The sequence below is a fragment of the Nycticebus coucang genome, chromosome 12 (genome assembly GCF_027406575.1).
Source record: "Nycticebus coucang isolate mNycCou1 chromosome 12, mNycCou1.pri, whole genome shotgun sequence".
NCBI lineage: Eukaryota > Metazoa > Chordata > Mammalia > Primates > Lorisidae > Nycticebus > Nycticebus coucang.
Window position 1 is genome coordinate 9,153,014 of NC_069791.1, and position 27,790 is coordinate 9,180,803.

At 42.6% G+C, this 27,790-nt stretch overlaps 1 protein-coding gene and 1 non-coding gene across 3 annotated transcripts; both read left to right on the forward strand.

The window, feature by feature from the left end:
* On the forward strand, nucleotides 1-27,790 carry PRIM1 (DNA primase subunit 1). Of its 2 annotated transcripts, none has more exons than XM_053557593.1 (13): nucleotides 1-181; nucleotides 1,099-1,256; nucleotides 8,746-8,852; nucleotides 8,924-8,997; nucleotides 11,073-11,209; nucleotides 11,995-12,053; nucleotides 12,930-13,039; nucleotides 14,085-14,176; nucleotides 15,750-15,888; nucleotides 18,111-18,180; nucleotides 18,782-18,873; nucleotides 22,907-23,005; nucleotides 26,542-27,790. In XM_053557593.1, exons 1-13 carry the CDS (start codon nucleotides 79-81, stop codon nucleotides 26,559-26,561), a joined length of 1,260 nt encoding a protein of 419 aa, XP_053413568.1. In that variant the 5' UTR covers nucleotides 1-78; the 3' UTR covers nucleotides 26,562-27,790. The 2 variants fall into 2 exon arrangements, with proteins under 2 accessions (XP_053413568.1, XP_053413569.1); XM_053557594.1 differs by having other exon boundaries at nucleotides 31-181; nucleotides 12,933-13,039.
* Nucleotides 24,688-24,792, forward strand: LOC128563053 (small nucleolar RNA U13). Its single transcript, XR_008373719.1, has one exon. It is a non-coding gene; the product is annotated as a small nucleolar RNA U13 (small nucleolar RNA).

A 27,790-nucleotide genomic window follows, 5' to 3' on the forward strand; every position in this document is an offset into this window, starting at 1 on the left:
TGCGCAGTGGCGGAGGCTCGGCTGCTCTGTTCCCGCCTGTTCTTGCTATAGCCCAGGCTGAGTGTAGCTCCGAGCTCAATGGAGACGTTTGACCCCGCCGAGCTGCCTGAGCTGCTTAAAATTTATTACCGGAGGCTCTTTCCCTACGCTCAGTACTATCGCTGGCTCAACTATGGAGGAGGTGATGGAGGCTGTGGGGTGGGGCCTGGGTCGGCAACCGAGCGTGAGGAGGTCCCGCATGGGGGTGGGGGGATCCGTAGAATAACAATACGAAATGTCTCCTGTGCGCCAGGCATTGTGCCCCGCACCTTCATACTGTCTCAAGTCCTTCCCACCGTCTCTTGAGGAGTAAATGGACATTATGGATAGAGGATATTAGGAGCAGCCTTGCGGCCACACTGTAAAAAACAGCCGCTGCTCCTACCTCTGCGTGGTCAGGTTCAAGTTAGGTGGTGCCCCCTTTACCTGGAGCAGTGGCCAAGGGGCTTACTAGGTCGTAGCGTGAAGCTACAGAGGTATGTGATTTGCATCACTGACAGAAGAGCGTCTCCCGCTTCCTCATAGCTCCATTTATTAGTGCCCACTGAGGAGAGACAGGTGGCATTACGTAATGAAATATTTCTGCATCTAGCTGGGCGCAGTGGCTCACGTCTGTCATCCTAGCTTTCTGGGGGGCCATGGTGGGTGGATTGTTTGAGCTCAGGTGTTGGGGAGCCTGAGCAAGAGCAAGACCCTGCCTCAACTAAAAATAGAAAAACTAGCTGGGCATAGTGGCGCAGGCCTATAGTCCCAGCTTCTTGGGAGGCTGAGGCAAGAGTATTGCTGTTAGCTGTTAGCTAGAACACTCTACCCAGGGCAACAGAGTGAAACTCTGTCTCAAAATAAAAAATAAAAATCTGCATCTCTTTCCTCATCTTTACTTTTCCCTAACAAATGTAGAATGGTAAGGCTTTTCAAATTAGGAATTAGGTTCTATCTTTTATTTTATATCATCTAGCAAAGAGAATCATTAAAAATACCTTCTCATTGGTTAAAATTATAATGCCTTGAGATGAATAAAGTACCAAATTAACTTTAAAATGTACACTCATTTTGCAGTGATAAAGAATTACTTTCGAAACCGTGAATTTTCCTTCACATTGAAAGATGATATTTACATTCGCTACCAATCCTTCAGCAACCAGAAGAATCTGGAAAAGGAGATACAGAAAATGAATCCATACAAGATTGATATAGGTGCCGTATATTCCCACAAAGTAAGGAATCTTTTTTTAGTGCATTCTGTTGCTTTGCTTGGTAAGCCAAGAATGGTTGGTGCTTCTGGTATTTTAAAATAAATTTTTAGAATTTACTCAGGTTGGCTGGGCGGGTGGCTTATGCCTGTAATCCCAGCACTCTGGGAGGCCAAGGCAGGTAGATTGCTTGAACTCACAGGTTCAAGGTCAGCCTGATCAAAAGCGAGTCCCTATATCTAAAAATAGCTGGACTTTTTTCTTTTTTTTTTTTTTTGAGACAGAGCCTCAAGCTTTCACCCTGGGTAGAGTGCCATAGCATCACAGCTCACAGCAACCTCCAACTCCTGGGCTGAAGCGATTCTCCTGCCTCCACCTCCCAAGTAGCTGGGATTACAGGCACCCACCACAACACCCAGCTATTTTTGGTTGCAGCTGTCATTGTTGTTTGGCGGGCTGGCTTTGAACCCACCAGCTCAGGTGTATGTGGCTGGCGCCTTAGCCTCTTGAGCCACAGGCGCTGAGCCAATAGCTGGGCTTTGTGGCCCACGGCTGTAGTCCCAGCTACTTGGGAGGCTAAGGCAAGAGAATCACCTGAGCCCAAGAGTTTGAGGTTGCTGTGAGCTATGATGCCATGGTAATCTACTGAGGGGGCAACAAAATGAGACTCTATCTCAAAAAAAATAATAATAATTTACTCAGGTTGAAGAGCTAGTTTTTAACTTGTTGCAAGTAGATTGGTCTTTTTGGTTTTTGACATTCTACATTACTGACTGGAAATCATTTAGAAATGAATTGGTTCCATTCTCACTAGGACAAAAATATCAAGTAGCTGGCTAAAAGACTTAATTAGGAAGTTAGGATAGTTTAAGAGAAGGAAATAAAAGAGAATTACATTCTCTCCCAGCATTGGAGTTATTCTTGATTCCTCTCTCACACCCATACCTGTTCTGTTAGGAAATCCCTTTGGCTCTGCCATAAGCGATTTTATTTTGATCCTATCTAAAATCCAACCACTACTGTCATTGTTACGAGCAACATCATCTCTTACCTGAATTCATGTAAAAACTCTCCTAACAGTTTGCCCCTGTAGAATCTAGAATTGATTCTCAACATAAAAGCTAGAATAATCCAGGCAGCGCCTGTGGCTCAAAGGAGTAGGACGCCAGCCCCATATGCCGGAAGTGGCAAGTTCAAACCCAGCCCCGGCCAAAAATGGCAAAAAAAAAAAACCTAGAATAATCCTTTTAAAACAACTCAAATTCTGTAATTCCTGTGTTCAGAACCATTCTCTGGTGGCTCCTCATTTCACATAGACTAAATGCCCTTCTCTCCCCCTCATTCCATTCCTGCCAGGCTGACCCTTTCTTAAGCTCTTTCCACTGCCAAGAACACATTTCCCCAGATATCTGCTTTGTTCCCTCACCTTCATCAAATCTTTAGTAGTACTTCTCAGTGAGGCCCACTACAACCTGCCACTCCTCCCATCCACACAATGTATTCAAAGTGCCTAAAAGAGTGCCTAGCAGAGAAAGTATACTGTAAATATTTGTTGAATGAATGAACAAACCAAAACTTCTGATCAACACACATATGGTGGGACTGAGGGAATACATACATGGCATAATAGCTTTTGTATGAAGGTTTTCTTTTTCTTTTTTTTTGCAGTTTTTGGCTGGGGCTGGGTTTGAACCTGGCACCTCCAGTAGACAGGGCCTTGTATGAAGGTTTTCAAATGTATATATATATATATTTTTTTTTTTTTTTTTTTTTTGAGACGGAGTCTCACTATGTCACCCTCAATAGAAGGCCATGACATCACAGCCTACAGCAATGTCAAACTCTTGGGCTTAAGTGATTATCTTGCCTCAGCTTCCCAAGTCGCTAGGACAACAGACACCTGCCACAACGCCTGGCTATTTTTTTTTTTATTGCAGTTGTCACTGTTGTTTAGCTGGCCCAGGCCAGGTTCGAACTCGCCAGCCTTGGTGTATATGGCTGGTGCCCTACCCACTGGAGCTATGGGGGCCCCCCTGGCTGTTTTTTTGTTGCAGTTGTTATTGTTGTTTAGCAAGCCCGGGCCGGGTTCAAACCACCAGCCTTGGTGTATGTGGCCAGTGCCCTAACCACTGAGTTACGGGTGCCGAGCCAGTTTTCATATATTATATAAATCCTCATCCTCATATCAAACCTCATCCTTTTTTTTTTGAGAAGAGCCTTACTTTGTCACCCTCGGTAGAGTGCTGTGGTGTCACAGCTCACAGCAACCTCAAACTCTTCGGCTTGAGCAATTCTCTTGCTCAGCCTCCCAAGTAGCTGGAACACAGGCGCCCACCACAACACGTGGCAGAGAAGGGGTCTCACTCTAGCTCAGGCTGGTCTCAAACTTGTGAGCTCAGATGAACCACCTGCCTCAGCCTCCCAGAGTGCTGAGATTACAGGCATGAGCCACCGTGCCTGGCCTTATTCTATGATTTTCATCAGTTACGTATGCACCTCGTTTACTGTGTCAAGTACTCCTCTTAAGCTTTAAAAAAAAAAATCTGCTAACCCATCCTCCTCATTTTTGGTTACACAGAAGCAATCACTTTCTTTTAGCTGATTCTTAAGGTACTTGCCTCCTTGTCTCTAAATAACATGTTTCTGTTTTTTCCATTTTTCTATTTTAAGTATTATCTACTGAATTTCTACTCTAGAAGATGAGTATTTAGCCCTCATCACACACAGCTTTTCCATTCCTACATGCTTCTAATATAATTTTTTTTTTTTGTAGAGACAGAGTTTCACTTTATCGCCCTCGGTAGAGTGCCATGGCGTCACACAGCTCACAGCAACCTCCAACTCCTGGGCTTAGGCGATTCTCCTGCCTCAGCCTCCCGAGCAGCTGGGACTACAGGCGCCTGCCACAACGCCCAGCTATTTTTTTGTTGCAGTTTGGCCAGGGCCGGGTTTGAACCCGCCACCCTTGGTATATGGGGCCGGCGCCCTGCTCACTGAGCTACAGGCGCCACCCCTAATATAATTTTTGTTAAATTAAAAATTGGGGTCCAGGGCGGCACCTGTGGCTCAGTCGGTAAGGTGCCGGCCCCATATACCGAGGGTGGTGGATTCAAACCCGGCCCCGGCCGAACTGCAACAAAAAAATAGCCAGGTGTTGTGCCAGGCACCTGTAGTCCCAGCTACTTGGGAGGCTGAGGCAAGAGAATCGCTTAAGCCCAGGAGTTGGAGGTTGCTGTGAGCTATGTGATGCCTTGGCACTCTACCTAGGGCCATAAAGTGAAACTCTGTCTCTACAAAAAAAAAAAATTGGGGTCCAGCAGTACATGGTGACTCACACCTATAACCCTAGCATTCTGTGAGGCCGAGGCAGGTGGATTGTTTGAGCTTAGGAGTTTGAGACCAGCCAGAGCAAGAGTGAGACCTCATTTCTACTAAAAATAGAAAAACTAGCAGGGCATTGTGGTGGGTGTCTGTGGACCCAACTAATCAAGAGGGTGAGACAAGAGGATTGCTTGAACCCAAGAGTTTGAGGTTGCTGTGAGCTATGATAACACCACAGCACTCTACTCAGGATGACTGAGAAAGAATCTGTCTCCTCAGAGGCGCCTGTCGCTCAGCAATCAGGGTGCCAGCCCCATGTACTGAAAGTGGCGGGTTCAAACTCAGCACCTGGCCAAACTGCAACAGAAAAATAGCCTGGTGTTGTGGCGGGCGCCTGTAGTCCTAGCTACTCAGGAGGCTGAAGCCCAAGAGCTGGAGGTTGCTGTGAGCTGTAACACCACGGCACTCTGCCTTGGGTGACAAACTGAGACTCTGTCTCTAAAAAAAAAAAATTTTTTTTGACACCTTACGTTTCTCCATTCTGCTGTACTGATGATTGTGCTCCAGAATCATTTTCCCTTAGAATTTTGAAAGCAATGCTACATTATCTGCTAGTTTTCAGTGTTGCTGTAGAAGATGAAATGCCATTCTGATTCTTATCCCAATGTATTGGACCTGATGCTGTTAGGACCGTATATCCCAGAGGTCCTTAAACTTTTTTTTTTTTTTTTGTAGAGACAGAGTCTCACTTTACTGCCCTCGGTAGAGTGCCGTGGTGTCACACGGCTCACAGCAACCTCCAGCTCTTGGGCTTATGTGATTCTCTTGCCTCAGCCTCCCGAGCAGCTAGGACTACAGGCGCCCGCCACAACGCCCGGCTATTTTTTTTGTTGCAGTTTGGCCGGGGCTGGGTTTGAACCCACCACCCTCGGTATATGGGGCCGGCGCCCTACCCACTGAGACACAGGCGCCGCCCGGTCCTCAAACTTTTTAAATAGGGGGCCAGTTCACTGTCCCTCAGACCGTTGGAGGGCCAGACTATAGCTTAAAAAACAAAAAACTATGAACAAATTCCTATGCACACTGCACATATCTTATTTTGAAGTAAAAAAGCAAAACGGGAACAAATACAATCACACCGCGTCATGTGGCCCACCTATATCCTATGTGTCTAATGTTTTAAAATTTCACAGTGATGGGCCCTTATAATAATGAACTCATGCCCTTCAATTCTGGAAGTTTTTCTCTTTTTTTTTTTTTTTTTTATTGTTGGGGATTCATTGAGGGTACAATAAGCCAGGTTACACTGATTGCAATTGTTAGGTAAAGTCCCTCTTTCTTTTTTTTTTTTTTGTAGAGACAGAGTCTCACTTTATGGCCCTCAGTAGAGTGCCGTGGCCTCACACAGCTCACAGCAACCTCCAGCTCCTGGGCTTAAGCGATTCTCTTGCCTCAGCCTCCTGAGTAGCTGGGACTACAGGTGCCCGCCACAACACCCGGCTATTTTTTTGTTGCAGTTTCGCCGTGGCTGGGTTTGAACCCACCACCTCCGGCATATGGGACCGGCGCCCTACTCACTGAGCCACAGGCGCCACCCTCTTTTTTTTTTTTAACATAATTTTTTTTTACCTCTTTTCTCTGGTCTCTCAAAAATCCTAAAAATCAGATGGTGAGCCTTTTGTACTGGTCTGTTTTTTTCCTCCTATTTTTCATCTCTCTTTTTGCTCTACTTTATAGTGAATTTTCCCTGAAGTTTTAATTTCTGCTATTTTATTTTCATTTCTAAGGACTTTTCTTAAAAGTATCTAGTACTTTCTTCACCCACAGGTTTTGTCTGAGAATATCAGTGATTGTTTTTTAAGTTTTCTTCTGTTGTACAGTCTGTTTTCTCTGAGTTGCTTTTCTTTTCTAGTTATTTTTCACTCTCTTTCATATTAGAGGCTTTTCTTATATGTCTATTAATTTTTTACTTGTTGGAGGCTCGGTGCCTGTAGCTCAGCGGCTAGGGCACCAGCCACATACACCAAGACTGGTGGGTTCGAACCCAGCCCAGGCCTGCCAAACAACAATGACAACTACAACCAAAAAATAGCCGGGCGTTGTGGCTGGCGCCTGTAGTCCCAGCTACTTGGGAGGCTGAGGCAAGAGAATCACTTAAGGGTTGGAGGTTGCTGTGAACTATGACTCCATGGCACTCTACCCAGGGCGACATAGTGAGACTCAGTCTCAAAATAAAAAAAATAGTGTACAAAAATGCTCATTGGAGGCCAGTGCCTATGGCTCAGTGGGTAGGGCGCCAGCCCCATACTCCAAGGGTGGCAGGTTCAAACCCAGCCCTGGCCAAACTACAACAAAAAATAGTTGGGCATTGTGGTGGGTGCCTGTAGTCCCAGCTACTTGGAAGGCTGAGGCAGGAGAATCGCCTAAGCCCAGGAGCTAGAGGTTGCTGTGAGCTGTGACACCACAGCACTATACCAAGGGCAATAAAGTGAGACTGTCTGGGGGGGGGGGGGGGGAAGCTCATTGGAAACTCTGTATGTGTATGTGAGTTTTTTTACTATAGGACAGTCTGGCTAGGCCATGTTATTAGGCCTGGATCATTGACAGAATGGAAACTCCATTAGCACAAAGATCTTTGTTTTGATCACTAATCTATCCCCTAGAGCCTAGATCAGTACCTGACACATCTAGTCATATTCTTCAGAAAGGAATCTTCCAGTCTCCTGCCTGGGTTAGTAGGGTACACAAGGAGCGAGAAAGGGCTGTGTGTCTTAACATTCCATATGCAAATGTCTAATTAATCCCTCTAATATCATTATGACACACTCTTCTTCAGTGTGCCTCTTGCTTCCCCCACTAACTGCCCCCAGTCCAGAGACTCTCTGTTTTTCCCTCTCTAGACAGATCATTCAGGTGTCTTCTGCCAGGGAAATGGAAGATCAGTGACCCTAGCTCCACAGGGTAAGTGTAGGAACCTGCAGAGCAAAGTGCTTCTTCAGTAGTCGTAGAACCAACCCTCTTGTTTTGGATCTCAGCTTCACTACCACATGCATACGTTTACTCTTTCCAGAGATACCTGGTATTACCTGTTCCTGAGCATTTGGGGGGTTCCGAGGTGTAAATTGTGTTGCTGCTTATCTTTCCTTACTGACAGCCTAAGATTTTGCTTTTGAGTCTCTTCATTTACCACTCTCTTCTGATTTATACTTATGAAAATTGTGGTAATATGGTCTCCTCTCTGATTCTTTGTTAAAAGGTATATTCCATTAAAAAAAAGTTAAAACTTGCCTGTTGATTTTGTGTGATTTGGAAGGAGCAAATTAAATACCTATATTTAGTTGGCAGGTTATTTTCAGAGGTGGGGGTCTTACTATGTTGCCCAAGCTGGAGTATGGCAGCTATTCACAGGTGTGATCATAGTGTACTATAGTCTCAAACTCCTCAGCTCAGGTGTCCTCTACGTGGATCATTTGAGCTCAGGAGTTCAAGACCAACCTGAGTAAAAATTGAGACCCCCCCCCATCTCTACTAAAAATAGAAAAACCGAGGCAAGAGGATCACTTGAGCCCAAGTTGGAGGTTGCTGTGAGCTATGGTGCCATGGCACTCTACCCAGGGCAACAGCTTGAGACGCTGTCAAAAAGAAAAAAAAAATTTAAAAACAGCTTTTTCGTGATTTTTCTTGACCAACATATATTTATTGTAGATATTTATTCATCAAACCATGTTTTAAGTGAGTGAAAATTAAAACTATTTTCAATTCTGTGTGTGGGATCCAAAGTAATGAATTTTAACTAACATAGGCTTGGCTTTGTATGGTTTCTTTTTCTTTGACCACTTTTTCCATGTGAGTAGAAAATAAGCATATTTGGGCGGCGCCTGTGGCTCAGTCCGTAAGGCACCGGCCCCATATACCGAGGGTGGCGGGTTCAAACCCGGCCTTGGCTGAACTGCAACTAAAAAATATCTGGGCGTTGTGGCGGGCGCCTGTAGTCCCAGCTACTCGGGAGGCTGAGGCAAGAGAATCACTTAAGCCCAGAAGTTGGAGGTTGCTGTGAGCTGTGTGATGCCCTGGCACTCTACTGAGGGCCATAAAGTGAGACTCTGTCTCTACAAAAAAAAAAAAGAAGAAGAAAATAAGCATATTTAGCAACATGGCAGCTCTTAAGGAAACTGATATTTTGTATTTGTAGCCCAGTCAACACAATACAGTGAAGCTGGGGGTTTTCCAGGCTCAGGAAAAAGAACTGGTGTTTGATATTGACATGACAGACTATGACGACGTGAGAAGATGCTGCAGGTAAGCCCCGTGTGCCTTGCTGTCGGGATGGGAAATATCATTGACAATGAATAATGATAACTCTGCTCCAGTTCTGCAGACATATGTTCTAAGTGCTGGACCCTCATGACAATGGCCATATACATCATCGACCGGACATTGAAGGGCAAGTATCAGCAGTGTCTAGAAAATAATTGTTTACCTCTAAATATTACTCTGTGTTTGATAATCAAATCTCATAAACCTCTAATATGTTTCCTTGAAATACACGATAGGAAAATAAAATATAAGAATAAAGTTGAGGCTTGGCGCCTGTGGCTCAAGCAGCTCAGGCGCCAGCCACATACACCTGAGCTGGCAGGTTCGAATCCAGCCCGGGCCCACCAAACAACAATGACGGCTGCAACCAAAAAATAGCCGGATGTTGTGGCAGGCGCCTGTAGTCCCAGCTCCTTGGGAGGCAGAGGCAAGAGAATCACTTGAGCCCAGGAGTTGGAGGTTGCTGTGAGCTGTGATGTCATGGCACTCTACCCAGGGCGACAGCTTGAGGCTCTGTCTCACAAAAAAAAACAACAAAAGAATAAAGTTGAAAGGCTGGGTGCGGTGGCTCATGCCTGTTATCCTAGCACTCCGGAAGGCCAAGGTGAGTGGATTGCCTGAGCTTACAGGTCTGAGACCAGCCTGAGTCACAAAAAGACCTCATCTCTAAAAAAAAAAAAAAAAAAAATAGCCGGGCATTCTAATGGGTGCCTGTAGTCCCAGCTACTTGGGAGACTGAGGCAAGAGAATCGCTTGAGCCAAGAGTTCGAGGTTACTGTGAACTGTGACACCATGGCACTCTACCGAGGGCAACAAACTGAGACTGTCTCAAAAAAAATAAAAGTTGAAGTAGAAATTTTAAATCATTGAACAAACCAGTGTGGATTTGGGGTTTTTTTTCTAATTTCATCGTCAGTTGAGCAACTGTGTGTACTAGAACTGTTATAGGTGAGGGAATGTAAAAAATAAAAATTTTTATCTCAAATGGGTTATATAGTCTTGGAGACTAATAAGAAAGTTGAGGATTCGGTGCATCTTACAAGGGTACGTGTGAAACTTATTAAACGTAGAATATAAATGTTTTAACACAATAACTAAGAAAATGCCAGGAAGGCTGTGTTAACCAGTGTGGTGAAAATATTTCAAATTGTATATAAAAACAGTGCATGGTGCCCTATGATTTCATTAATGTACACAGCTATGATTTAATAAAAAAAAAGAAAGAAAGTTGAAAGGATTATATTTGTGTACAGAGAGCTGTGGAGTTATAATACCACAGGAGTATGTGTAGGAATGGGAAGAGATTAGATCAGATAAGGCTTCCTAAAAGAGGTGGTGATGATGATGATGATGATAGCTAACTTCTCTGTAGGGGGCTTATGATGTGCCAGGCCCACTAAGCACTATAAATATGTTAATTCTTTTAATACTTCTAGGCTAAGTCTTTAAGGTTAAATGGCAATTGTCAGGGAGAGATGGAAACACTGGGCATAATGAAGTTCTTGGCAGAGAGTGGGTGATGCCTGTGGCTCAGTGGATAGGGCGCCAGCCCCATATACTGAGGGTGGCGGGTTCAAACCCAGCCCCAGCCAAACTGCAACCAAAACATAGCCAGGTGTTGTGGCTGGTGCCTGAGGTCCCAGCTGCTTGGGAGGCTGAGGCAAGAGAATCGCCTAAGCCCAGGAGTTGGAGGTTGTTGTGAGCTGTGTGAGGCCATGGCACTCTACTGAGGGCAATAAAATGAGACTGTCTCTACCAAAAAAAAAAAGAAAGAAATTCTTGGCAGAGAGATCACAGTGAGTAAAGAGATAAAGGCAAGAACATGGGAAGGACAGGAAACTACAAATAATTTAGTATAGTTAAGGTAAGAGTACATATCGGGGCGGCGCCTGTGGCTCAGTGAGTAAGGCGCTGGCCCCATATACTGAGGGTGGCGGGTTCAAACCCAGCCCCGGCGAACAGCAACAAAACAATAGCCGGGCGTTGTGGCAGGTGCCCGTAGTCCCAGCTATTCAGGAGGCTGAGGCAAGAGAATCGCCTAAGCCCAGGAACTGGAGGTTTCTGTGAGCTGTGTGACGCCACGGCAAGAGCGATAAAGTAAGAGTACATATGAATCAGGTAAAAAATAAATCTAAAAAACTAAGAAAGAACAAGGAGTTTATACATTTTTTTCTAAAAACCTATTATTTCTCCCCTTCTCAGAGGACTTTGGATTTAAGCATCGTCTCTGGGTATATTCTGGAAGGAGAGGTGTTCATTGTTGGGTCTGTGATGAAAGAGCTAGAAAATTGTCCTCTACCGTACGTTCTGGAATAGTTGAGTATTTGAGTCTTGTAAAGGTAAGGTCCTTTTAATTGTAAATTTCCATTGCTTAATTTACTAGATGTTACCATGTTTAATAATAAAGAAAATTAAACTGTCTTTTTTTAAGAGTAGATGATTCTACCAATAGATAATTTAAAGTTACAATAGCTACATATTTTATTTTATTTTGCTGTAAGTATCCTCCTTTGTGCTAACAGAAAGAATAATTTGCTTTTCTAGTTCAATTATGTCAAGTAAAATTAGCCCAGAAAGGTACAGGTATTTAGACTACATAAAATACCATCCAAACTTCTATATTTTGACAGAATTTAATTAGTATCTTTGAATTTATATGTTAAATATAATAACTGAACATGTTAAAGAAAATTTTGCAGTCACATACCACTTAATGATGGGAATATATACTGAAAAATGTGTCATATGAACATGACAGAGTGTACGAACCTAGATGTTCACAAAGTAGGTGTATACTACACACCCCTGCTAGGTGGTGTAGCCTGTTCTTCCTAGGCTACAAACCTGCATAGCATGTTCCTGCCCCGATATGTACTCTTACCTTAACTATACTAGTATGTTATGTAGTACTATAACATACTACAGGCAGTTATAAGAAAATGGTTAGTATTTAGGTAGCTAAACATATCTAAACATGGAGAAGGTACAGTAGAAAGTACAGGATTATTTTATAGGGCTGCCATCTTATATGAAGTCTATCATCATTAGGTTGCACATGATTATATTTCATTTATATGATATAATATACATGAACTTTTTTTTTTTTTTTTGATGATTTTTTTAGGGTGGTCAAGATGTTAAAAAGAAAGTACACCTAAGTGAAAAAATTCACCCTTTTGTCAGGTCTGTTGATTCCATGAAGTTTATGTTGTGTCTGATTTACCTGCATGTGCTCTTATTGATAGAATCACTTTGCTTTTAATTTTCATTGCTGGATAGTATTTTACAATAGTAGCCACAGTTAACTGAGTGCCTATTTTATGCTGCAGTGTCCATGATAAGTGCTTTACAACAACCTTATGAGAGACATGACAGCACCTTATTTACAGATAAGGAAAGTGGGTTTTAGAGAGAGAATATAATTTGCTTAGCACTGCACAGCAAATATTTGTCGAATTTAGGGTTCACATCCTGGTCTGCCTGTGCTTCTCTAGGACAGCGGAAAGAGCGTTATGTTAGGAATAAATATCCCCATTCTGCCACTTACTGTGACCTTGACTAAATATTGGAGGCTCCATTCCTTATCTGTATGGTGGGGAGAATAACATCTGCTCTGCCTGTCTCAGAGCCGTGGTGAAGACTAAATGAGACAGGAAATGTGAAGTGTATTTGCAAAATCCAAGTATTATATGACTGTTGAGATGTTAAAACAACCAATTCAAAGTAGCAATTATAGACCATATCCCACATTCTACTACTAATATATTAGGTTGTCCTGAGTTGGTTGCTTTCTACCCTTGTTGCATATTTATGATGCTATTAACCTTCTAGGTTGTGGAGTTTAAAAAGTAAACATTTCTTGAATAGTTACTCTGTACCAGATACTATGCTAGGCTCTTTCCCCTTAAAGCACCTCATTTTATTCTCATAACCCTGCAAAAGGGTGGTATTCCCATTTCACCTAGTTAAGTTCTAGAAATTCAGTAAAAATAAGTGGTGGTCTCGTACCCAAGGGCAACAATGCCTATGCTAATAATGTTGTTATTGTTGTTCCTACAGAAGATCTGTAAACATAATTAAAAAATACTTTGAAAAATATGCCTTGGTTGATCAAGATATTCTTGAAAATAAAGAAAGCTGGGATAAGGTTTTAGCTCTTGTTCCTGAAAATATCCTTTCACAACACCATCTCTGTATGAACTAGTTTTATCCATCTGTGATATTGACTGCTCATATGACATACATTCCTATAAGTTTAATTTTTTTCTTTTTTTTTTACTGAAAATATCTATTATTTTTCTGGGGTTTTGTTTCTTTAGTCCAGAGTACAGTCAGGATTGGAGCCATTTTGTCAGTCAGCTTCCTCATTTTAGAAGTTGGTCCTAGAATTAATGGCTAAAAAATAGTGAGTCCTTTAGTCAAAATACATGTAGGTCAGGGAAAACTCTCCATTACACCTTATAGTTATTTTGACATCATTTTTGTCATATTACCACTGCATTGTTTTTTTGTTTTTGAGACAGTCTCACTATGTTACCCTGGGTAGAATGCCATGGTGTCACAGCTCACAGCAACCTCAAACGCTTGGGCTTAAGCAATTCTCTTGCCTCAGCCTCCTGAGTAGCCGGGACTACAGGTACCCGCAACAATGCCCACCTATGTTTTTTTGTTGTAGTTGTCACTGTGGTTTGATAGGCCCAAGCTGGGTTCAAGCCCACCAGCCTGTGTATGTGGCTGACGCCCCAGCCACTGAGTTACAAGCACCTAGCCTCACCACTGCATTTTACAAGGGAATTTTTCAGAGATACAAGTGCTTAACGTTTGTGGGGTTTTTTGTTTGTTTGTTTTTTAGAGACAGAGTCTCACTTTATCACCCTTGTTAGAGTGCCATGGCATCATAGCTCACAGCAACCTCCAACTCCTGGGCTTAGGCGATTCTCTTGGCTCAGCCTCCCAAGTAGCTGGGAGTACAGGTGCCTCCCTCAACACCCGGCTATTTTTTGTTGCAGTTTGGCCGGGGTCAAATTTGAACCTGCCACACTCTGTATATGGGGCCGGCGCCTTACCCACTGAGCCACAGGCACCGCTCCTTTGTGTTTTAAAAATCATTAATAATTACTAAGTATTTATAAAATATCCTTGTGATGATACATACTGAAAACTAAGTTGTTCATTGATGTGCCTAAATGAGTGTGTTCCTTAATGACCTATCACCAATTCATGATGAACTTCAACAAAACTTCCAAAAGTCTCACAATTCACATCAGCGTTGGGAGCATTTGAAGAAAGCAGCTAGCAAATATCAGGTATATTCCATTAAAATATATATTACAAATACTGTAACTCTTAATTTTTTTTTATTGTTAAATCATAGCTGTGTACATTAGTGCAATCAAGGGGTACAATGTGCTGGTTTCATATACAATCTGAAATATTCTCATCAAACTGTTCAACGTAGCCTTTATGGCATTTTCTTAGTTACTGTATGTAGGCGTTTGTATTCTGCATTTAGTAAGTTTCGCCTGTACCCATTCTAAGATGCACCGTAGGTGTGGCCCCACCCATTACTCTCCCTCCACCACGACCTCCCCCCTCCCTTCCCCTTCCTTGGCCCTTTCCTCATAGTCTTGTGCTATAGTTGGGTTATAGCCTTCATGCGAAAGCTATAATTTAGCTTCATAGTAGAGCTGAGTACATTGGATACTTTTTCTTCCATTCCTGAGATACTTTGCTAAGAAGAATATGTTCCAGCTCCATCCATGTAAACAAAGAGGTAAAGTCTCCATCTTTCTTTAAGGCTGCATAATATTCCATGGTATACATGTACCACAATTGGCTAGTCCATTTGTGGGTCGATGGGCACTTGGGTTTCTTCCATGACTTAGCAATTATGAATTGGGCTGCAATAAACATTACAGATGTCTTTGTTATATTGTGATTTTTGGTCTTCTGGGTATAAACCTAGTAAGGAATTATAGGATTGAATGGCAGGTCTATTTTTAGGTCTCTAAGTATCCTCCAAACATCCTTCCAGAAGGAACGTATTAGTGTGCATTCCCACCAGCAGTGTAGAAGTGTGCCCTTTTCTCCACATCCACGCCAACATCTCTGGTTTGGGGATTTTTAATTTGTTTTTTTTGTGTGTGTGTGTGATTTTTTGGCCGGGGCTGCGTTTGAACCCGCCACCTCCGGCATATGGGACTGGCGCCCTACTCCTTGAGCCACAGGCGCCGCCCTAATTTTTTTTTTTTTTTTTTTTTTTTATAGCTTTTGGCCAGGGCCGGGCTTGAACCCACCATTCCCAATATATGGGACTGGCGCCTACTCCTTGAGCTACAGGCACCGTCCTATAACTTTTTTTTTTGTAGAGACAGAGTCTCACTGTACCACCCTTGGGTAGAGTGCTATGACGTCACAGAGCTCACAGCAACCTCTAACTCTTGGGCTTATGCAATTCTCTTGCCTTAGCCTCCCTATAACTCTTAATTCTGATTGTTTTGCTTGGTCAGTCAAAGATGGTTGAAGATCATATTTTTTTACTTTTTTTTTTTTTTTTTGAGACAGAGCCTCAAGCTGTCACCCTGGGTAGAGTGCCGTGGCATCACAGCTCACAGCAACCTCCAACTCCTGGGCTCAAGCAATTCTGCCTCTGCCTCCCAAGTAACTGGGACTACAAGCGCCTGCCACAACGCCCGGCTGGTTTTTTTGGTTGCAGCCGTCATTACTGTTTGGCGGGCTGGGGCTAGATTCGAACCCACCAGCTCAGGTGTGTGTGGCTGGTGCCTTAGCCACTTGAGCCACAGGCACTGAGCCTATTTTTTTAAAGAAAATACTAAATGTTCCTACTGATCTTCATGCTGTCCTTGTGTCTACTTTTAGAGTAACACGAAAAATGAAAAATGTGGACCCTGGCTATGGGAGATTATGGTCCAGTACTGTTTTCCACGGCTGGATATCAATGTTACCAAAGGAATCAATCATTTACTGAAGAGCCCTTTTAGTGTTCATCCTAAAACAGGTACTATCTAAAAAAAAGTAAGAACTAAAAAAAAAATTGGGGCTAGATACAGTGACTCATACCTGTAATCCTAGCACTTTGAGAGGACAAGGTGGGAGGATCACTTGAAGCCAAGAGTTCCAAGACCAGCCTGAGTTATAGAGCAAAACCCCACCTCTACAAAAAAATCTAAAAATTAGTCATAATAGTGCATGCCTATAGTCCCAGCTACTTGGGAGGCTGAGAAAGGAGGATCACTTGAGCCTAGGAGTTTGAGGTTGCCATGAACTAACAATGTCACTTCACTCTAGCCCAGGTAACAGAATGAGACCCTATCTCAAAAAAAAAAAAAAAAGAAGAAGAGAGAGGCTGGGTGCAGTGTCTCACACCTGTAATCCTAGCACTGTAGGAGGCTGATGCTAGAGGATTGCTTGAACTCAGGAATTCAAGACCTGCCTGAGCAACAGCAAGACACCATCTCTATTTTCTAAAAATAGAAAAATTAGCTGGGCCTTTTGGCAAGTACCTATAGTCCCAGCTACTCGAGAAGGGGAGGCAAGAGGATCACTTGAGCCTGGAGTTGGAGGTTGCTATGAGCTAAGATGCCAGGGCACTCAACTCCAGGGTGACAGAGTAAGACTCCGTCTCAAAAATAAATAAATAATAAAATAAGGGGCGGCGCCTGTGGCTCAGTCGGTAGGGCGCCGGCCCCATATACCGAGGGTGGCGGGTTCAAGCCCGGCCTCGGCTGAACTGCAACCAGAAAATGGCTGGGCGTTGTGGTGGGCGCCTGTAGTCCCAGCTACTCGGGATGCTGAGGCAGGAGAATCGCTTAAGCCCAGGAGTTGGAGGTTGCTGTGAGCTGTATGATGCCACGGCACTCTACCCGAGGGCCATAAAGTGAGACTATGTCTCTACAAAAAAAAAAAAAAAAAGAAATGATTTCTTTAAAAAAAGAGAGCTGGGGCGGCGCCTGTGGCTCAGTGAGTAGGGCCCTGGGCCCATATACCGAGGGTGGCGGGTACAAACCCAGCCTCAGCCAAACTGCAACCAAAAAATAGCCGGGCGTTGTGGCGGGCGCCTGTAGTCCCAGCTACTCGGGAGGCTGAGGCAAGAGAATCGCTTAAGCCCAGGAGTTGGAGGTTGCTGTGAGCTGTGTGAGGCCACGGCACTCTACCGAGGGCCATAAAGTGAGACTCTGTCTCTACAAAATAAATAAATGAATAAATAATAAAATAAAATGGAAAAACTATCTGGGCATGATGGTGCACGCCTGTTGTCCCAGCTACAGGAGACTGAGGTCACTTGAGCCCAGGAGTTGAGGTTGCTATAGGCTATGACACCATGGCACTCTATTCAGGGCTACAGTATGAGACCGTCTCAAAAGGAAAAATAAATTATTTTCCCTTTCATATTAAGTGGCTGCAGTCTTTTTATTTTTTTAGACAGAGTGTCACTATGTTGCCCTCAATAGAGTGTGGTGGTGTCACAGCTCACAGCAACCTCAAATACTTGGGCTTAAGTGATTCTCTTGCCTCAGCCTCCCAAGTAGCTAGGACTGCAGGCGCCTGCCACAACTCCCAGCTATTTTTGGTTGCAATTATTGTTGTTTAGCAGGCCTGGGCATGGCTCGAACCCACCAGCCTCAGTGTATGTGGCCAGTGCCCTACTCACTAAGCTATAGGCACTGAGCCTTTACTCTGTTTTCTAATAGCAACTCCCTTAATTTTTTGACTTTTTACTCATCCAGCATGCTTTTGGTTCATTATATCATTTTTGAAATGTGATGAATGTTACATGTTGTCCCAGGTGTGGATATTATAAAAGGGTAAGACAGTGTTGTCCACTTTATTTACAAAATGCTTTCTGAAGATGTTTGGCATGTAGGTATCTGATTTCATCTCAGCAAATAAATAATTTAATGAACTATTTCCACCTATTTTATTCTTTTTTCAGGACTCACTAAATTTGAGATTATCCTGAACTTAAAAATGGAATATTGAAATATATTTTATTTCTAAATACAGAAACAAAAATAGAGATAAGAGTGACAAGGAAATAGCTCAACAGTCTTCACACCTGTGTTTGTTATTTTTTAAAGAGAAGTAAAAGGGACAGCTATTGTGAAAACACTATAATTTATACTTTTAAATACTGTTAACAGATAAATTGAACCCTTTGTCATAGAAATGGCCTAAAGTGATATATAGTCATCGTCAATTTAGAACTTTTGGTTCTTACAGGTCGCATTTCTGTGCCTATTGATTTGCAGAAAGTTGATCAGTTTGATCCATTTACTGTTCCAACCATAAGGTATGGCCATATTGATCACTTCTTATTTGTTAGTGATTATTCTGAATTTGAAGTAAATTGGATTAGATGCCTTCATAGAGAGGTAGCTGCATAGGAATGATATATTTGATTGTGGCAACTAAAAAAGGCTGTAGTTAGATGACATTTCCCTAATAGAGCAATACAAGTTTTTCATCTGCTATTATGCTAGAAAAAGATGTTAAAGCCAGGTATGGTAGAATGCTCATACAGTCCCAGCTACTTGGGAGCTGAAGCAAGATAATCACTTGAGCCCAGGAATTGAAGGCCAGCCTGGGCAGCATAGTGAGACCTTACCTCTAAAAACAAAACAAAACAAAAAAAAAGATTTTAAGGTCAAATAAGTTTGAAATGTTAAACAGATTAGAAGTTTCTTTTGCTACCAGATTTCTGTCTTTAATATGATAATATACATAAAAAAACTCTAAGAAAAGGTCATGGTTTTTAGAATATCTCAAATTTAACTGGCTACATAAAACTTTCATAGAAAATCTTACAGGATGGGTAATTCTGACCCATTGGGTAATGCTTTACCATTGGGTAAAGAGCCAACTTTAAAATTCTCTAAATTTGTTACTTACAGCTCTATCTGCCATGAATTGGATGCCTGTTCCACTAACGAAGAGGACAAAGAGGAGAATGAAGCTGAATCTGATACCAACCATAGAACCAGAGGTAGGTTCATATACTGAAGCTTCACTTTTTCTTTTTTTTTTTTAGACAGTCTCACTATGTTGCCCTCCATAGAGTGCTGTGGTGTCACAGCTTACAGCAACCTCTAACTCTTGGGCTTAAGCGATTCTCTTGCGGTAGCCTCCTGAATAGCTGGGACTACAGGTGCCCGCCACAACGTCCAGCAATTTTTTTTGTTGTTGCAGTTGTCATTGTTGTTTAGCAGGCCTGGGCCGGGTTCGAACTCGCCTGCGTTGGTGTACATGGCTGGCACCCTAATCACTGAGCTATGGGCACCAGCAACTTTAACTTTTTATGTAGATGTCTGTCACTCCAGGAACTAATTTTCCTTGGATTCAGCCCAGAATGGATCAGTGTTTATCCTGAATCTGGCTCAGTAACAATAATGTTATAGCAATGTTTCTTTCTTTTTTTTTTTTTTTGAGACAGAGTCTTACTATGTCGCCCTCAGTAGAGTGCTATGGTGTCACAGGTCACAGCAACCTCAAACTCTTGGGCTTAAGCGATTCTCTTGCCTCAGCCTCCCACGTAGCTGAGGCTATAGGCGCCCACCACAATGCCCAGCTATTTTTTTATTGTTGCAGTTGTTATTGTTGGTTAGCTGCCCTGGGCTGGGTTCAAACCCACCAACTTTGGTGTATGTGGCTGGTGCGATAAGCACTATGCTACGGGCCCTGAGCCCGTTTCTGTCCTTTCTTCATCACTTGCCAAAGGGTGTAAAATTGAATCCAATCTGACTTAACAGATATTCACTAAGCAACTTCTAAATGCTGGAATCTATACCACAAGATTAAATTATCAATTGGTATTGATTATTTGAATTTCAGTCTCTTAAATTCAACACCTATTTATTTAACACTTACTATAAATGTAGTACTTATGTTGTTTGTTTTTTTGTTTTTGAGACAGAGTCTCACTATGTCGCCCTGAGTAGAGGCTGGGGTGTCACAGCTCACAGCAACCTCAAACTCTTGGGCTTCAATGATTCTCTTGTCTCAGCCTCCCAAGTAGCTGGGACTATAGGCATCTGCCACAATGCCTGGCTTTTTTTTTTTTTGCAGTTGTCATAGTTGTTTAGCTGGCCCGGGCTAGGTTGCAACCACCAGCCTTGGTGCATGTGGCCAGCACCGTAACCACTGTTCTACAGGCGCCAAGCCTCTGTTTTTTGTTTTTGATGTATCCAGATAGGTTTCATGGTAAATATGTATGTCTAAACTACTGATTGAATTGTAGTTTCAAGAATTTGAAAGAAGCCAAGGAATTTCTATATCTTCCAGCTAATGAAAGTCAAACCATTTTTTTTTTTTTGAGACCGAGTCGCACTTTGTCCCCCTTGGTAGAGTGCTATGGTGACATAGCTCACAGCAACCTCAAACTCTTGTGCTCAAAAAATCCTCTTGAGAAGGTGTCTTTTTCTTTTCTTGAGACAGACTCTAAGTATGTTGACCTTGGTAGAGTGCCATGGCATCACAGCTCACAGCAACCTCAAACTCTGGGCCTTAAGTGATTCTCTTGCCTCAGCCTCCCAAGTAGCTGGGACTACAGGTGCCCGCCACAACACCTGGCTATTTCTTTCTTTCTTTTTTTTTTTAAGAGACAGAGTCTCACTTTATTGCCCTCAGTAGAGTGCTGTGGCATCACACAGCTCACAGCAACCTCCAACTCCTAGGCTTAGGCGATTCTCTTGCCTCAGCCTCCTGAGTAGCTAGGACCACAGGTGCCCACCACAAAGCTCGGCTATTTTTTTGTTGCAGTTTGGCCAGGGCTGGGTTTGAACCTGCTACCCTCGGTATATGGGGCCAGCGCACTACCCACTGAGCCACAGGCGCTGCCCAACAACACCCAGCTATTTTTTACTATGGTGTAGATGTCATTTCACAGGCCTGGGCCAGGTTCGAACCCACCAGCCTTGGTATATGTGGCTGGCACCCTAGCCACTAAGCCACAGGCCTTGAGCCAGAGACAGGGTGTTGAAGCACTTGCTCAGGCTGGCCTCAAACTCATGAGCTCAGGCAATCCACCGCCTCAGCCTCCCAGAGTGCTAGGATTACAAGCGTGAACCACCATGCTTGGCCAAACCTTTTTGTATTAACAACCAAGAAACACTCCAAAGTAAAAAGAATCCAATAGCACGCGGCACCTGTGGCTCAAGGAGTAGGGCGCTGGTCCCATATGCCAGCGGGTGGCGGGTTCAAACCCAGCCCCGGCCAAAAACCACAAAAAAAAAAAAAAATCCAATAGCATTTTCTGTGATGAAAGAAATATTATACATTTGCACTGCCTGATATGATAGTCACTAGCAACATGGTTTTTGAGTGGTTGAAATGTGGCTAGTGTGACATAGAAACTAAAGTTTTAGCTTCATTTAATTAAATAGCTACAAAGCAGCCAGGCGAGGTGGCTCACACCTTTAATCCCAGCACTCTGGGAGGCCAGGGCGGGTAGATTGCCTGAGCTCAGGAATTCAAGACTAGCCTGAGTGAGAGCGAGACCTGGTCTCTAAAAATAGCAAAGCTTTGTGACAGGCACCTGTAGTCCCAGCTACTTGGTAGGCTGAGGCAAGAGAATCACTTGAGCCCAAGAGTTTGAGGTTGAGCTGCGCCCATAGCTCAGTGGGTAAGGTGCCAGCTACATACACCGAAACTAATGGTTGAAAACCAGCCTGGGCTAACTAAAACTACAATGACAACTGCAACAAAAAAAAGAGTTTGAGGTTACCATGAGCAATGATGCCACAGCACTCTCCAGATGCCAATAAAGTTAGACTCTATTCCCCGCTCCACCTCCACCAAAATGAAAGAAAACAACAGTGTGCTCTTAGAAATCAGAAACATAATCATTAGAATAAAAAATTCAGTGGAAAAGTTGGAAGGGAAAAGACAAGTTTATTGTTGTTTTAAGGAAGAAAAAAGATAAAATTTGGATTATTTGCATAAGTTAAAAAAAAAGAAAATTTGGAGGATTGGTTCGTGAGGATTAATGTCTGACTGCTGAAGTTTCACAAAGAGAACAAATACACTAGGCTTATGGCTCATGCCTGTAATCCTAAAATACCTACTAGATTTCAAAGATTTGAATAAAAGAGAATGTAAAATATTTCCATTTTTGTTACATGTTGAAATGATAGTATTTTAGATAGACTGAGTTAAAGTAAATTAATTTCACTTTTTTTTCTTGAAGACATGGTCTTTCTTAATCTAGGGTGAAGTGTAGTAACATGATCATAGCTCACTGCAGCCTTAGAGACAGGTCTCCCAATACTGCCCAGGCTGGTCTCAACTCCTAGCCTCGAGCATTCCTTCCACTTCAGACTGCCAAAGCACTGGGATTACAGGTGTGAGCCACTGCACTTGGCCTAACTTCACTTTTTTTTGAGACAGAGTCTCAAGCTGTCACTCTGGGTAAAGTACCATGGCATCATAGCACACAGCAACCTCCAACTCGGGCTCAAGCAATCCTTTTGCCTCAGTTTTTCTATTTTTAGTAGAGATGGGGTCTCACTTTTGCTCAGTCTGGTCTCCCAACTTGTGAACTCAAGCAGTCCACCTGCCTTGGCCTCCCAGACTGCTAGGATTGCAGGCATGAGCCATTGCGCCCGGCCTCTACCCTCACCATTTTATAATGCAACTACTAGAGCATCTAAAAGTACATATGTTTCTCTTATGTTTCCATTAGGGACAGCACCATTGTAGAGAATTCTTTTTTTTTTTTTTTTTGTAGAGACAGTCTTATTTTACCGCCCTCGGTAGAGTGCCATGATGTCACAGGACTCACAGCAACCTCCAGCTTTTGGGCTTCCGCGATACTCCTGCCTCAGCCTCCTGAGCAGCGAGAATTCTTACAAGAAACATAACGTTATGGGTAGGCACTGGCCAGATAGTTGGCGGGTTCAAACCATGGCACTCTACCCAGGGCAATAGCTTGAGACTGTCTCAAAAACAAACAAAAAAGTAAAGTTATATTTTCATGTTATTCTTGCTGCCAACATGCTAATTCTAATATTTTCCTAATTTAGATTATAAGAAGACCAGTCTAGCACCTTATGTGAAAGTCTTTGAACAGTTTCTGGAAAACTTGGACATATCCCGAAAAGGAGAACTTCTCAAGAAGAGCGGTAATACGTTATCTAGTTAAATCTTAGTATGAGTAAAGTATCCAGCAAATGACTTGTCATTTCCTCTTTTTTTTGTAAAAACAAGGTCTTAGTATGTGACCCAGGCTAGTCTAAAACTCCTGGCCTCAAGTGATCCTCCATCTTCAGCTGGGACTGGGGACTACAGGTACACTACAGGTCACTACACACAGTTGATTTTTAAAATTTTCTATAGAAATGGGGTCTCACTGTATTGCCTACGTTGATCTTACACTCTGAGAGGTTGATATGATCTTCCCACCTCAGCCTCCCAAAGTGCTGGGATTACAGGCATGAGCCACCAAATCCAGCCAAATGACTGATTTTTTTTTTTATTTTTATTTTTTTAATTGTTGGGGGTTCATTGAGGGTATAAAAAAGAACTAGGTTACATTAACTGCATTTGTTAGATAAAGACCCTTTTATAATTGTGTCCTGCCCCCAAAAGGTGTGCCACAAACCACAAATGACCTTTTTGTTGTTGTTTTTTGTTTTTCTTTTGAGACAGAGTCAAAATATATCACCCTCAGTAGAGTGCTATGACGTCACAGCTCACAGCAATCTCCAACTCTTGGACTTAAGCGATTCTCTTGATTGCTCCCAAGCTCGGACTACAGATGCCCACCACAACACCTGACCATTTTTCTTTGTTGCAGTTGTCAGTTTAGCTGGCCTGAGCTGGGTTCAAACCCACCAGCCATAATGTATGTGGCTGGCACCGTACACTGAGCTTCAGTGTTTCCTTCCCCCCACCCCCAAATTTACTGATTTATCTTACTGTCCTTAATGTTTTTTAAAACTGAGGTGTTTTAGGGCAGCGCCTATGGCTCAGTCGGTAAGGCGCCGGCCCCATATACTGAGGGTGGCGGGTTCAAACCCGGCCCCGGCCAAACTGCAACCAAAAAATAGCTAGGCGTTGTGGCGGGCGCCTGTAGTCCCAGCTACTCGGGAGGCTGAGGCAAGAGAATCGCTTAAGCCCAGGAGTTGGAGGTTGCTGTGAGCTGTGTGAGGCCACGGCACTCTACCCAGGGCCATAAAGTGACACTCTGTCTCTACAAAAAAAAAAAAAAAACTGAGGTGTTTTAATTCAATGCAGCTAATAATTATTAAACATATTCTAGCTAGGCATTATGGCTCACGCCTATAATCCTAGCACAGTGGTTCTCAACCTTCCTGATGCCTCCTAATGCCGCAATCCTTTAATACAGTTCCTCACGTTGTGGTGACCCCCAAACATAAAATTATTTTTGTTGCTACTTCATAACTGTAATTTTCCTACTGTTAGGAATCGTAATGTAAATATCTGATACACAGGATGTATTTTCATTGTTAAAAAGGGATTGCGACCCACAGGTTAAGAACCGCTGTCCTAGCACTTTGGGAGGTTGAGGTGAGTGGATTGTTTGAGTTCAGGAATTCAAGATCAGCCTAAGCAAGAGCAAGACTCCATCTCCATTAAAACAATTTTTTTTTTTCCTTTTATTTGAGGAAGGGAGTGTAGTTTTATCTAGAAAGATAAATCTGGGAAAAGGGAGGAGATAGAATGTAGTTCAAGATGCCAATTGAACTACTGCCATTAGGGCAGTAGCACCAGAGATCTCCAAAGGTACAAAATATTGGAACCATCCTTTAGTTTTGGTAATGATTTAGAAGTGGAGAGATAGATCCTTTTATAGTTCACATAATTGTGATAATTAGGTTTATACACTCATATGTGAGATGTGTCTCCCTCAAACCTTGTTAGACCTTGGCACATTGCTCATCTAATGTGGAAAAAATAAAAAAAAATCAAAAGAAGAAGTGGCACAAGGGAACATGTGAAATTTACTAGGTATAGAATATAAATGTCTTAACACAATAACTAAGAAAATGCCGTGAAGGCTATGTTAACCTTAGTTTGATGAAAACATTTCAAATTGTATATAAAACCAGTACATTGTACTCCATGATTACATTAATGTACACAGCTATGATTTAATAAAAAAAAAACAAGTTAAAAGAAAATTGTATGAAGTGAAATAAAAAATACAAATTCAAAGAGGAAAAAAAAAAAGAAGTGGCAGTCTGGGAGGCAAGGTGGATGGATTTCCTGAGTTCACAGGTTCAAGACCAGCCTGAGCCACAGTGAGACCTTGTCTCTAAAAACAGCCGGGTTTATGGCCAGCGCCTGTGGCTCAGTTGGTAGGGCGCCAGCCCCATACACCAAGGGTGGCAGGTTCAGGCCCAGCCCTAGCCCCAGCCAAAGAGCAACAAAAAAATAGCTAAGTGTTGCAGCAGGTACCTGTAGTCCCAGCTACTCAGGAGGCTTGAGGCAAGAGAATCACCTAAGCCCAGGAGTTGGAGATTGCTGTGAGTTGTGACACCACAGCACTCTACCAGGGCAACAAAGTGAGACTCTAACTCTAAAAAATAAACACATTAATAAATAAATAAATAAATAAATAAAAATAGCCAGGTTTTGTGTCGGAAGCCTGTAGTCCTAGATACTCAGGAGGCTGAGGCAAGAGAATCACTTGAGCCCAAGAGTTAAGAGTTTGTTTTGATCTATGATGCCACGGCACTCTCGCAAGGGCAACAAAGTGAGACTCTAAATAAATAAATTAATTAATTAATTAATGATGATGACTCTGAACTTGGAAAGCCTCACTAAAGCTGCCATTCCAACTGGCCACGTTAAGTCCTTTGTATTCTCCTTGTTCCATACTAGCTCAGCCTACACTGTGGGCTTCAGCAAATATGTAAGCAAATCTTTGCATATGATATGAATTGAATAGAAGCATTAGCCAAATAAGAATATGAAAATAGGACCAGGTGTGGTGGCTCAAGCCTATAGGCCCAGCTACTTAGGAGGCTGAGTCAGGAAGATCACCTGAGACCAGCCTGAGCAAGAGTGAGACCTTTGTCTCTACAAAAAAATAGGAAAATTAGCCAGGCATGCTATTACACTTCTATAGTCCAAGCTATTTGGGAGGCTGAGACAGGAACACTGCTTGAGTCCAGGAGTTGAAGGTTAACAGGCTGGGTATGGTATTTCAGGCCTATATTCCCAATACTTTGGAAGGCCATGTTGGGAGGATTGCTTGAGCCCAAAAGGTCAAGGCTACATGGAGTTCTAATCTTGCCACTGTGCTCCAGCCTGAGCAACAGAGCAAGACTCTGTCTCAAAAAAAACGAAAAAGAAAATAAAGGCTCGGCTCCTGTTGCTCAAGCAGCTAAGTCACCAGCCACATACATCTGAGCTGGCGGCTTCGAATCCAGCCTGGGCCCGCCAAACAATGACGGCTGCAACCAAAATATAGCCGGGCGTTGTGGCAGGCACCTGTAGTCCCAGCTACTTGGGAGGCAGAAGCAGGAGAATCGCTTGAGCCCAGGAGTTGGAGGTTGCTGTGAGCTGTGATGCCACAGCACTCTATCCAGGGTGACAGCTTGAGGCTCTGTCTCAAAAAAAAAAAGAGAAAAGAAAATAAATAAATGGGTTTTGTTTTGCTATTCTTTGATAAATACTTATTCTATTTTAGATCTACAGAAAGATTTCTGAAGATAACTCCCTTCAAACTAATGTGGATACCTTCTACCTTTAATTAAGAATCAAATACCTTAGCCGGGCGTTGTGGCGGGCGCCTGTAGTCCCAGCTGCTTGGGAGGCTGAGGCAAGAGAATCGCTCTAAGCCCAAGAGTAGAGGTTGCTGTGAGCCGTATGATGCCACGGCACTCTACCAAGGGCGGTACAATAAGACTCTGTCTCTACAAAAAAAAAAAAAGAATCAAATACTTATAGAACACTTAATTAATACAGAAGAACCATGTATGTGTATTAATGCTAAAGTAAAAATGTCTTTTTTTGAGAAATAATCGATTTGAAAAGATTTCCTGAGACCACCAAAAAAGTGTGCCAAGATACTTAGAGCAACAAAAAGAATAAGTGGATTGCAGATAATGTTGTAAAATTTAATATTATACAAAGATAATTCTAAGATTTCTTACGTACTCAGTTCTACCAGTAGCTGTATAGAGGTAAGTGAGTAGTTAATATGCCCAAGACTATTGGCTCAGCTCACTGGATACAAGCTCCATATATCTCGGTGAATCGGAGCTTTGTCACTTAATTATACCTGGAGCATATATTCAGTCACTTCCTAGTTTTGCTTGCTGATATTTTTATTGGTCAGGCCACATTCTACTGCCAACTTTTAAAAATCATTTTAAATTAAGCATCTAAACCCACCCAACTTCCAAAGATAAGTTACTAGATTAACACCAGGCCTCCTAGGAGTGCAACTGCTACAATTGTGACCCTACCTTTTCCCTCAGATAGTGATTAGTCTAATGTGAAGCAGCTTAGTAAAAAATAACCAACTTCACCAAAATATAACCTGTTACACTTGTCAAAACACTTGGGCTTTTTACATATTTAGGCCCTTAAATTTTAAAATTTTTTCTTGTGTGTGATATTGTGTGGATTCTACTGTGTCATATTTCTCTTGCCTACTTTTACAACTAAGGTAAACAAAACAGTCACAGTACTTGACATTCTGTCTTCTGAGAAGGACTGAGACAGAAGCTGTCAAGCTGGTGGTTTCCTTGACTTAGTGAAAATTTTCCTGCCTTGGCATTTCCATCTACATTGTTTCTTCTTTTATCTTTTGGTTTATATAAGACAGACTCTGTTATGCAGCCATCACATCACATCAAAATGCTTTGTATTTCTTTCTCTTTTCCTGTTGTTTAAGAAAAATATTAAAGGCAAATATGAAAGTGCAAAACTCA